The 13,096-nt window shown below is 42.5% G+C and overlaps 1 protein-coding gene across 1 annotated transcript in view; it reads right to left on the bottom strand.

Annotated features, from left to right (window-relative positions):
- Nucleotides 1-5,108: 5,108 nt before the first annotated feature.
- TEX12 (testis expressed 12) overlaps nucleotides 5,109-13,096 on the bottom strand; it is a 427,517-nt gene continuing 419,529 nt past the window's right edge. Inside the window, exon 6 of the mRNA XM_069617299.1 lies at nucleotides 5,109-6,309. Within this exon, the coding sequence (XP_069473400.1) occupies nucleotides 6,165-6,309 (145 nt within the window). The 3' untranslated portion in view covers nucleotides 5,109-6,164. The remainder of the gene's footprint in view (nucleotides 6,310-13,096) is intronic.

Below are 13,096 nucleotides of genomic sequence, written 5' to 3' on the forward strand. Positions count from 1 at the left end.
GATCAAGGCCACGGAGAAATGAGGAAGGAGGATTAATCGCAGAAGATATAGCAAAATCATTCATACCATTTTGGGGTCAAGCAATAAATTAATATAACATAAGACAACTGTCCAGAATTTTAGAGAAAACAATAAATGGAACAATGGATATATTCTATAATATGACCCTAGAGGAAAGAGCAATCAGACTGATGACACTTCAAAATAGGATGGATCTCGACATAATTTTGGCTGATTGTGGAGGGGTTTGTAAAATCGTGGGGTCATCGTATTGTGTATTTGTAAGTGACTCCTCCCCTACGATTTTTGAAGCGATAAAGAAATTGCACGTCCCGAGCACTGAACTCCATCCTCCAGAAGGTATTTGGGAATTAGACACAAGCTCCTGGTTTTGGGAATTATTATGCTCATGGGGATGGAAATTGGTTGCAATTTTAGCAGCAGTGCTCAGAGTTTTCTTAACATGTTGTTGTTGCATACACTGTCTACCAATAATTTGCACTGAAGTGATGAATGAATACACATGGCGACACAGAAAAGAACTCCCAGACTGAATTCAAATACAAATCATGAAATAAAAACAGTGAAAGAATTCATGTCAATTAATGTTGAGGATAATGATGACGATTATAGTAGTATGCAGAGTTCAGAATCAGATACATGGTCAGAGGAAGACGCAATGTTTGGATGATGCATTTGGCTTACGGCCAAGAGGAGGGTTTGTGAGTCTAGAAAAATGCCCTTACATAGCATATATGGTATATTATGTTGGCCTAAATCCAACCGCATCATATATCTAGAATCGTCAGTATAGAATCATCAGTATAACCATAGAGTGTGCATTTTGATGGAATAGAATTCGCCATTTTTGTTAATTTTTGCTTTTCTTGCTTCTGTTCAAACTGCTTTGCTGTAAGTGAATTCTATTTCGTTTTACTCATGCACAGAGCAAGGCCACAAGTCGCATGTTGAAAAACTAGCCCAGACAGCCCAGACAAAAATGCCCCGGCTCCCTCCCTCACAAGTCCTTGGAAGTAAGCAGAAGGCATTTAATCACTACGCAGGTGCCAGCTAGTCCCGCTGAAGCGGAAGAAACTGTAGAAATGAACAGTTAAAGGCTGAATTGTGCTCTCTTTTGCGGCCCCCCCTTCACTGCGCCCCTGTAGATCGAGCTGACCTCTAACCCATGAATAGAAACTTGAAGATAGTGAGGTTTGGAATGTATCTCTCCCCTGCACGCAGCTTGCTTGTAAGAACAAGAGCATTATGTTCCCTAAAACAAAGAATGGTGTCTGCATCTTTGCAAATTGCAAACTGTTGATGAATAAATGTCTGAAGGGTTTCATATTCATCATAATTGTCAATCATCAAACCATTGCAAAGAAAGATACATTATGGGCGGTTTTGAATGTGTCACTACTGATAATAAGATGATCATTTTGTATACATGTAACGGATGTAAAATGCTCGCTCTCTTGCGTCCCACGAGGTCTGGGTGACACACGTTGCGGGACGTGAGACCCAGTCGGCCGACTGAGACTATTTGCTTTGCAATAAACCCTAGATTTTGGGAATTGAACCTCGTGTCTGGCGTATCAGTTCGTGTGTGGTGATTGTGCCTTGTTTCCATACGCGAGGGTCCCATAGGGGCCCCATCTCAAGATCAGATTAACATGGTGAACTCATTGATTAGTGGCTTGAATAAATTCATGAAGTCAGTCAAGGCGAAATGTAAAGATTTTGAGTCATGCTCTATATATAGATGCATTTTCTGTGTCAATTAGATCTAAAATAGGTACACCATATAGGATTTTGCTGCTGTATGCCCTGCATGTCGGCTTCAAATAGCGAACCCAGTTTAGTGCGTTTGCAGAGATAATATGGTAATATTTTCTTTAGTTGATTATGTCTGGGGCATACACAGCAGCGAGAGGATGCAGTGGGGAGGGGGCATATTTTGTGGGTTTGTTTAAACTGCACTTGGCGTATCAGTTAAACTATATATGCTGTTTATCAATGTATAATCAGCAAATGTATGTTCTTGGTTAATGCATGGCTATGTTGGCGAATGATAATGAACCAACTGGGGCCACTGAGGCAATCTTATCAGCCAAAATGGGTGGGGCTTAAGTAACCTTATAAAGGCAGTACACTCTTATCAGACATTGAATGGCACAGAGCCCACATTATTGTGTTACAGGAAACACGCTGTGAGTGCTATACATGAATATGTTGCTAAAACACTGGGCCCCCATAGATTTTATACAAATTATTCCTCTCAATTCAACAGGTGTTCTAAGTGTTTTGCATACTTCTCTTCAAATTAGATGTATATCATCCATCAGTGACCCAACAGGAATATATGTTATACTGCGCAGTGTCTTATTTGGTTACGAATTACTGCTCATCAATGTGTGTGGACTGAATATTGGCAATGAGAATGCTATCTTCAGATCTTTTCATTACATTGTTAATCCTCTGTTCCAAGAGCTGGAACGGGGGATTAAGGCTATTAGCACCCCGGGTAACGCAAGGTGCTATATTTTGTTTATTTTCCTTCATTCAATGGGACGCCCCACACGTCCCATTGAACGAAGGAAAATACTTTCCCAAGATGGCCGCCAAGGAAAGAGAATGGCGGGAGCCGTACAGAGCACCTCTTCCCTTTCCATGGTGGCCTGCCATGGAAAAAAAAAATAAAGGGGACGGAGAGTGGGGGGAAGATGGCGGTGGGGAAGCCAGCCGTTAGGGGGCATGTAACGCAAGCTTTCATCGCTGATTCAAGCCTGCGTTCCTAGCCACCTGATTGGTTGGCTGCCCCTGCCAGCGTGCTAATATGTGACAAAACACTGGTTATACAAATCATATGGGGTGGTGACCTGTACACAATCTTAGAAGTTGATGCTGACTGCACTGTCACTGGATGCAGGATGCTGACAAAATCAGGTCAAGTGTTTGTTGGACGGTATGACTCATTGGGGCTTGATTGATGTGTGGCAGTGCCAGCACCCTGATGAGAGAGTACTTGTATTATTCATCAGTACGCAATTAAGCAATAAGCCTGAGCTGGTGGGGTGTGGGAGAGCTCATTACCACTTCAGGTTGTGCCCAGGGGCCCATAGTTACAGGCCAGAGCGAAGCGGTCATCCCCCAACCCCCAAAATAATATTGCTATTAGTACCTTGGCCCGGGGTACTAATAGTGTCTTTTTTAGTTGCGAAACAGTTTGGCTTTAGCAACCGAAAAAAGAAGAAGAAAAAAGATGGCTGCCATGTAACAGGATGAAGGGACTACACGTAGTCCCTTCTCCCTTTGCATGGCGGCCATTGAAATATGATGAAAAAGAAAACATACGAAGATGACTGCCATAGAACGGGGAGAAGGGACAACACATGTACTTTGAAGCAAATATTTGCTGCCGTTAATATTCACCGTAATAATACAGCTCTGGAGGCTAATGGCCTTGGACAAGAGTTTTATAAGAAATCTCGCTCAATATCTTCTCCAACTGTGAGGAGTCTATGGTGACGGGTAACCTTGCCCTTTCTCTTTGCAAGAATGTGATCACATTTTTGTCAAAACCTAATAACCCATATGAGTGCCACTTATATAAAACACTTTCAATGCTCAATGTAGATACAAAAACATTTGGCTTGTACTCTGGCAATTCGATTGCAATCCTTGATGCCCTTTATAATCCAATTGGGGTTTATCTCCGGTCAAGCCACGGCTTAACATTTTAGATGACTTCTCAATGTTTTATCTCAAATTGATAACAAAGTGTCGGCAGTTGCAGTGGCGTTGGATGCGGAAAAAGCTTTTGATTCTGTTTACTCAAACATTTTGTTTGATGTAATGCAAGGGTATGGTTTTTGTGACTGCTTAATATTTACGCAATAAATCCAACGGGTAGGGGCATTTCTGGGCCAGGTAACGACCCCACCCAGGTACATTTTCTGCCTTGCTAATAGCCTTATAGACCTCGGGAGGGATCATTATAGCTTGGGATAATCTCAGCTTCGCCTCAAGCCATAAGTTGGTGGAGGGTCATTATCCCTGCGATAACAACCCCATCATCGGTCTATAAGGTTATATTGATTTACTGTATGTTCTAAGTTATCCTTTATGGATGATTTTCTTATCCCTGCTGGCCCTTTAGTTATGCTAAAATACCTTATTTTTAATTTTATTATGATTTGATCAAATGTCTGGGATCATTAAATTCAGGTACCAATTTTGAATAATTCATAGCAAGAGTGGATAATGTTAACTCAGTAAAAGAACAAATGAGATCTACATATGAAGCTATCAGGAGTTGTCACTATTTTTTGATAATCTCTGTCACCAGCCTATAAAAGATAAAACTAAAGGTCTACATCACTATTTCTGCATCTAGTACCGTAGGTTCTCTTTACACACTTTACGTAATGGGGAAGCAAATCTTATTTTTTAAGACTGTATTATGGTTTCAGGCAGATGTGAATTAAAATAAAAGGTGTTTGACCCTAGTGTTTGATGCTGTGCTCCTCTCACCTTGCCATCACATAAGTGCCTAAAATTCTGGCTTAATTTCACAGATCACCAGAGATTCTTTTTGGCTGATCATATACTGTGAAGTTCTCTCACCCACAAATACCAGCATTTCTTTCAAATCAGAAGGATGTTCATGACCATCCTAAACCTAATCAACCCCAAACGCAAACATCTTATAGACACCCCTTGCACCAAAGGTAAGGCTAAATGCTTATCTGTGATTCACTTACTGTCTAGGATACAAATATGTATGACAACCAAGGAATTTATATGCATTACGGCAGATACCAAAGGCAGTCCAATGAGGGTATATGAAAAAGTCCTTTGCAGGTGTCAAATGGCAATTTGGCTTTCTTGGCTACAATTATAACCCATAACCAAACTAAAGGGAGTACACAGGTTTATCTGCCCAGTCACTGAATAGCACATTTTTTCTGCAAATGGGATATGCATCTAAATGTGAAATGGGATTCACAGAATTAGTGGTTGAAAGTAATAAAGCCATCCAGTTGGTTTACGGACAGTATTAAACTAGTAAATTCTTTTGAAGAACATTCAACTACCCACAAACTAACAAAAGTTGAACTTCTTTATTTCTACAAATATGTATCCTTGTTTTCCTTCATGAGCAAGACAATTCAGATCAACCAAACAAGCCTTTAGAAGATTTTGAATTGAGTTGCGTTGAGGTTTATAATGTGAGCATAATAGTCATATAACACATACAATACATTTATTTGTAAAAAAAAGTTTCATAAAATGATGACAACCTGAAAGAAACAATGTACACATGAGAGAAGCTCAATAAACATTGCTATTGTCATTTGTTTACCATTATCACCCCTGTTAGAGCATCTCTAATGATATGCAAATAATTTGCAGTATCTGTATAAATAAACATTTAAAAAAAAACAACAGGTATATAATTCACACATTCTTTCTAACATTGGTCCATAAATACCTGAAAGAAAAAATATATTGTTCCAAACAATATTACTGTATGTGTTTGTTTATATATCATTGATATCGGCTCAAGTTGTCAACAATTATAGAAGGGAAGGTCTTCACTATAATAAGTGGCAAAAGACTGTGTCATAAGCCCAGTCTTGTGAGTAATGCCTTTACCTTACTACCTGCAAAAAACACTGACTTACAAAGTGGGTCATAATGCTGTGTGGCCTCCTTAAAACACAGTGTATGATAGGAAAATTAAACCAGGAGTCGGTAATTTGACCATAATAAAGTTGAGCATGCTGATTCACCAGGTACCACTGAAGAAAGATCAGCCAAAATATCAGGACCAAGATGGGCATTATTTGTAATAAACTTCTGTAATCGTGCAGTTCTTTAACAAAGTCACTAATGTTTTTTCAGTGTATATTTGAATTAATTTCTGGAAGTTCTCAGATGCATTTTAAGAAAACATGTTTTGGTGTTCCCTGATACCCCCATACATTAAAATTAACATTTATACAATATTTACATCAAGCTGTGAGTGGCAGTCCATAACATTTTATGACATTTTGTAATACAGTTTTATGTGGCAGAAAGACAAAAAAACTACAATAATCATAATCTAGCATTGGAATAATATGCTAAAAGTGCATTTTATGATTACAGTAATGTTCTCTTCATCTTTGCAAAGTGTTTGCTATCATTGTGAGCCTGCTCCTTAGGCTTTCTCTCTTTTGTTTCAATTGCGTTTCCATGGCCCTTGCTTCTCTTAGAATTTCATCAAGCTCATGTATGTAGGAAGAATCGACGGCTGTTCTTTCGCTAAATGAAGAGAAGTATTTGCAATTTTTTAAATTGAGCAAAATATTTTAATTCGTAAGAAACAAGTCTAAAAGAACTGCAATGAAATAATACTTCACAGTCATAACATTGAATGTTTTAGGTACCCAAGTTGATAAAAGAGCATGCACTATAAATGGCTCGCACATCTCTTGCTGCTAACATCATATTTTTGTTCGTTGATGGCCTATTTCATCTTAAAGTTAATTTATAGTCGCTACCGCATCCATTGATTGTACACAGTTATAAAGCACCTCCGTACATATGTCTTCTCATCCAGGCTACACATCCCCTATCTCCCTCCTAGTCAGCAACACCCTACATCACCCTGCTCCTGCCTATCATATTCCTTCTCCTAACCATCTCTATGTCCCTCTCTCACAGAGAATCTGGCTACCCCCTTGTTCAGCCCAACCACTCCCTCTCTCAATTCCTATTCTATCTCCCAATCCCCATCCCCCACTCCAAATTCTAAACATCATCCCGGCCGCTCCTCTTCCCTTCACACAATCCACAGCAGCTTTAGCATGTCCGCTTTCCCTCTACCTCTCAACAACTACCTATCCACTACATGACCCCCGCACTAGCTTGAACCGGTGGCTTTGTAATTCCCAATTGCTCTGCAATAAATAAATCATTTATAACCAACCCAGCCACTCCGATTTGAGAGCAGCCAAAACTCTCTGTGATTTTGAACACTGAAACCTGGATTATCCCACACCAATCCACCAGAAGGTTCGGTAGACTCCAGTAGCTGCCATCTACAGAATGTACTACCTTTTCCAACTCCCTAGTGTTATGAATCTAGCAATGTCCTCACTACTCCCTGAGGCCGCTTCCCCTAAGTGGCTAGGGGACGGCAGCCTCTACCTGATCCTGACCCTGGGGGGTGGCTATATGAGGGAGGACCACCTGGGAGGAAGTACACCTCAGGGAAATGATGGGACATGGTTGGAGGAAACCACATACCCCCATCACTTTCAGAGCTGTCCCCTCGATCCCCAGACTGTAATGGCATATTACCATATCCCTCCCCAACATTTTAGTAGATCCACTTTAGTTACTCCCCAAGATCCCAATAGGGATCACATACAAACTGCTGACACGAGGAAGAGACCAGGAGTAATACAAACGACTCATAATGAAGTTCAGCAGTTACTCCCTCAATATCATTCAAAAGGCAGGACCATTGCCACTGACACGAGGAAGAATAGAGGAGTAATGAAGATTTCTAAGATGAAGTATCAAACCCAACAGTCTAGTTGTTGGGAAAGAAACAATTGGATCGGGAAGTTTAAATACAAGCCAAACCTAGCTGACAAGGGTGAAGGGAAGGAGAGGCGAGAGAAGGCGAGCAGAGAAAAATGGGTATGCAGTAATATAATCGCGGCAAAAATGTCGCCCTTTACAAAAACATGCTGGAAAAATGCTGTGGTTTGACCCGGTAAAGGTGTACCCCATTATACCATTTAAGGGGAGAAGGGGTTGCGGGGGTGTCCCCTGCTCCCTTTAAATGGTATAATGGGTCTGGGGGTTGCGGGGGTGTCCACCAAATCCTTTACATGGATTGCGGCAGTAAAACCACAGCCTTTTTGCCATGATTTTTTGTGTAACTGGCCATTTTTGCCACGATTTTAACACATGGAGCCGAAAAATGTAGTCAGGAGAAGAAGGAATGCGGGTCTGCCTGTAGGTCGGGGACGCAGCTGAAAACCAGACAGACGGAAGACGCATGGTTGCAGATGGGATAGAGAGAGAGGAGGTGGCAGCGTTTCACTGCAAGGAAGGCAAACGCTGCAGGAACCGCGCACTGAGGAAACAGGAACAGCAGCAAGGCTGCGCTTAACCGGACGCACACCGAGCCAATGCAGCAAAGCAGACAAAGGCAAAGCAACGCCAAAGGCAACCGTTAAGCCCAGGCAAAGTAAAAGGGTACTGGGTTTCCTGGTGCACTGATGCCGTTATTCAGAAACAAATCTAAAGTAATGTAGTGTAAGCGAGGGGAAGCTTGTAACGAAAGAGGAACAAAATAAATATAAATGGGAAGTTGGATGGTAAAATACATTATACCACTTCATGAAAACATAAAGCAAAAGCAAATGGGAAGTCACTACACAAATGAAAGTATTGGTTAAACAAGCAGTGAACGGAGCAATAACATCCTACCTGAAGGAGCAGCTATAGTTGAAGGCAAGTTAAGTATTTCATATGTAAAGTCCTGGCAGGACAGTGTAACAGGTGAAGGCAAGGTAAGTGTTTCATATATAAAGTCCTGGCAGGACAGTATACCAGGTGAAGACAAGTGTAATTATTCATATATAAAGTCCTGGTAGGAGAGTATGCCAGGTGAAGGCAAGTTAAGTGTTTCATATATAAGAGTTCCATATACCAAGTACTTGCAGGAGAGTATACCAGGTGAAGAGAAGTGTGTATGAAATAGTGTGTGAACTGCTAAAAGGAAAGCAATACATATGTACTGTGGTGTATTAGAGAGGTAGTTAAAAGAAGACAATAATATTGTGAATTGTGAACTGTGAATAAAAAAGTTTAAAGGAAAGGTCCTTGTGAAGTAAATTATCTTTGGAATTGGAAGTGATGAGAAACCTTGGGGAAGGGACCAAATTCCTTAAACAACGTGAATGCTCTGAGGGGAGACAGAGATCCTCTTGGAAACTTTGTGATTCTTTTTGGGAACTGGTTGCTTAAGGCAAAGAAACCCTTGTGTTGAATGTTGAACTCTTCTGTTGAACTTTGCACACTTTAAGAAGGCAAGAAACATAACCCTTTACACCTTAGAGTTATTTTAGAGTGTGAGGGCCAGAATAGGATTATGGACACAGAACATACTTTTATTTGGACATCTTGCCTACTAGATTAGTGATAGTGAGGCATTTTCCAAACCCTTTTTGATTTAAATAAATATTTATAGCCACAAATATGTCTCATCAGTGTCTGTGTCTCATTCCTGGCTCCACACACTAGTCACTTACAAAAGGAGTGCTATTGGCCTAACAATATGAAAGGACATAAGATCAGCACTCTTCCACCCTCTATTTTGAACACATCTGCATCCAACTTCTAACCTCCACCCCACTTATAAATTCTCCTCACACCACTTACCACCTCAATCTCTTCTCTCTGACTTCGACCTTCCACCCAAATCCATCCCAGCCAACCTTGCCATGGTGATATGGTGATTATGGGCAACCATTACATCTTATATTAGTAATGTATACCAGCTACAGCTTGGCTTCACTCTCGCGGAGCACTCCCCGGACAACCTGCAAAACCTTTCAAACAACATCAATATGAATTCCCTCAATCTTATCTTCCTATTCTCCTCGCTTAACTCTTCTGCTTTCTTTTGGCCCTTCTCTCAGTCATTCGCTTCACCATCTCTGCTCTTCTCCTTTTGTACAGCACCTCCTTCATACATCACCTAAAGGAAGTTTAATGATGACTTTATGGCCCCATTGGTAGACCGAGCAAAGACAGGCCTGACACAAAAGTTTGAATAGTAACAGTTTTATTCTCAGTTTAAAATAGAGAATGGGTTGGATCAAACAGCAACCACTAATAAAAAAGGATTTCTTTACAAATAATAGTGCTCTGTAATTGAAATTATGTCAAGGATGGGTTAAAGCAAAGGAGGATTTTCTCTAGCATTCTATACCTTACTGTTCTAAATAATAATTTTCCAAATTCTTAATCTTAAGAGTCCCTGCTCCTCCCCAGGACACCTTAATCGACAAACCAATGACCCAAAACAGAGTGGCCAACATAATGATTTCAACCTAATCTTTACAAGTCCTTACCCTCTGGACTACCATACGCTGATTACACAAATGTTGAAAACGTTAACACATAATGTATTCTTAAGGACTCATCCCTAGGCTGATCCAAAAGAACAAAACCGAACTGTACCTGGGAAGGCTCCCTCCTGAGCTACTCACAGTATAGACTTCTTCTGTCTCTCCGCGTTCACCCCAGTACTCCATCAGCTCTCTGTGAAGGCATCATGAAGCATGACACAGACAACATATTCAAAGTTCAAAATAAAACACTTGATTAACTTAAATGTCAGGATGGAAAACGGCCTAAAGTGCCCTATGCTACGGTGGGATTTCCCTACCTAAATTAAACTAAGGAAAGTCTGAGTCAAAGAATTCAACTTAAGTCTGTCTGTGCCCAAAACATATACTTGTCCTCACAACTAGATCTATACAATATGTAGGGATGTCAGCAACCAAAGAAACAGTGTTCAAAACAAAGTTCTGAGCTTCTTCCAGCTCGCAGCTTTCTTTCAGCTCCCTTCCCCAAGTATGTTATGTTATCCATTTTTGTACAAAGTACAGCGCAACTTATGGCAAAAGGCAACTTGGCGCTAACAGCTTTTAAAACAGAGCACAGCAGCAAAAGCTCAAAATAGCAAGGTTTTTAAAGAGCGACAAAACTGCAAATGATCAGTAGTAGAGCACAAAACCAACGGAAAGGCATTCCAAAGTCTAGATTCTGCCACTGAGAAAGCGTGGCAACCAAACCGGGCATATCAAAGTCTAGGGACAGAGACAAGGAATCTGTCTCTAGAGCATAGGAGACTACAGGGTACATAGGGGCAGAATTTGAGCTGCAGATATTCGGCCCCCACCCCATGAAACGCCTTGTGGAGCAAGCACAAAGATTTAGAAATACACGCGCTTGGCCACAGGGCCGACAAAGTGGGAGAGATGTGGTCCCTGAAGGGGGAACTAGTATCCAGCCTATATGCAGAACTTCGAATAATTTGTAGACCCTTGATCAATAAAGCTGGCTGAGCCAGGTACAGGGATTTACAATAGTCAATGTGACTTAACACTAAGGCTGCGACCACAGGGGCACGAAGATGAAGACGAAGAAGGAACAAGTTACTTACCTGTAACTATTGTTCTCCAGCATGGGTCTAGTAAGGATTCACATGCTCGTGAATATTCCACGTCGTCAGGCTGGGAATCCTCAGTAAAAGAAAAAGCTGCTTCACTTTCACTCTAAAACTGTATTTCTCTTCTAAACCAATTACTGTCCTCTGGGTCATAGTGCCCCCATCCAATGACAGTCCTCTCCCAAAGCCCCGCCTATGGCAGCCATCTTCAGATTTGGTAAGCACGTAACATGGCAATATGAACAAGAAGAGCCGCAGAGGGGCTGGAGGGAGGGCTTGCATGTGAATCCACCCCAGACCCATGCTGGAGAATAGTTAATGGTAAGTAACTTGTTCCTTCTCCAGCATGGGGTCTGGTATGGATTCACATGCTCATGAATAATGAATACACAGCAGTACACATCACACAACCACGGGAGGTGGCAAGGCTCAACAGAAGTAATCAACACTTACCCCTGGAACATACTCACCTCAGGCGAACAGGTTGCGTAGCACTGCATGGCCGCCTCTGGACTCCTCCCTGGATTCCGTGTCGACGCAGTAGAACCTCGTGAAGGTATGCATGGACCTGCACATCACAGCCCTGCAGATGTCGAGCAGGGGCACACCAGAAAGGAACGCTGTCACGCAGTGATTGCTCTGGTGCAGAGGGCTCTCGGACGGCCCGGAAGAAGCCGGTTAGCCAGACGATGACAGTGCATGATGCAGCCGGAGAGCCACCTTGAAATGGAAGCCTTGAACAAGGCCTTTCCATGGTTCCAAGGACCAAAGTTCACAAACAATTGAGAAGTCTTCCGAAAACTCTTTGTGCGGGTGACGTAGAACTTCAAAGCATGAGCAATGTCCAGCAGATGCAAGGTCCTCTCCGCCGGCAACAAAGGATTTGGGAGGAACACAGGCAAAACCCAGGGCTCGTTGAGGTGGAATTCTGACGGAACCTTCGGCATTAAAGGGGTGTGTATGCAGTACCACCCTTGAATCGTGGAAAGTCAGAGACGGCTGCTTGCAGGAAAGGGCCTGAATTTCACCCACGCATCTGGCTGAGGTGATGGCCACGAAGAAGCCGTTTTCTACGAGAGAAACTTGAGTGGGGCTTGATGCGTAGGTTCGGAAGGTGCCCCATAAGCCTGGTCAGGACCACCTTGAAGAGTCTGTGGGACCACAGAAAGGAATTCCAGGGGATCTGGGGTAGCGTGAGAGGTCCGCCAGGTGTACCTTGATGGGTGCGTGAGCCAGTCCAGCTTTTGCCAAGGACAGCAAGTATGGAAGAATCTGTCGAGCCGTGACCTTCATAGTGGTAATCTTCTGCGAACTGCACCACGAAGCAAAACGCTTCCACTTATGGCCGTAGCACTTTAGAGTCGACAACGCCCTGACTTTTGTGAGGACTTCCCTGCAGTCCGCTGGCAACTCATAACCTCCAAACTCTAAGGCTGCAAGAGCCATGCCCTCACTCTCAGTGATCCTGGGATTGCGCCTCCCTCTCTCGTAAGCAGATCCGGAAATACCGGCAACTTGACTGGAGGTGACACTGACGGGCTGAGAAGGTCCGGATACCAAATCTACCTCCGCCATACCGGGGTGATGAGTATCATCTTGCATCAACACTGTCTGAGTGTGTTGATGGCACCTAGCAGGAGAGGAAACGGGGGAAAAGCGTACAGAAAAAGACCTTCCAACGAGAAGGAGAGAGCGTCCCCCAAGCTCCTCGGTTGGTGCAATCTGCTGGCAAACTTCTGGCATTTGGAGTTTGCCGCTGTGGCAAAAACGATCGATCAGGGATCTGCCCCATTTGACGAACAGACGGCCCACCTAATCCTGACGAAGTTCTCACTCATGGCAGGAGCCCAG

Source organism: Ambystoma mexicanum, chromosome 9 (genome assembly GCF_040938575.1).
Source record: "Ambystoma mexicanum isolate Mex_15411 chromosome 9, UKY_AmexF1_1, whole genome shotgun sequence".
In the NCBI taxonomy this organism is placed as follows: domain Eukaryota; kingdom Metazoa; phylum Chordata; class Amphibia; order Caudata; family Ambystomatidae; genus Ambystoma; species Ambystoma mexicanum.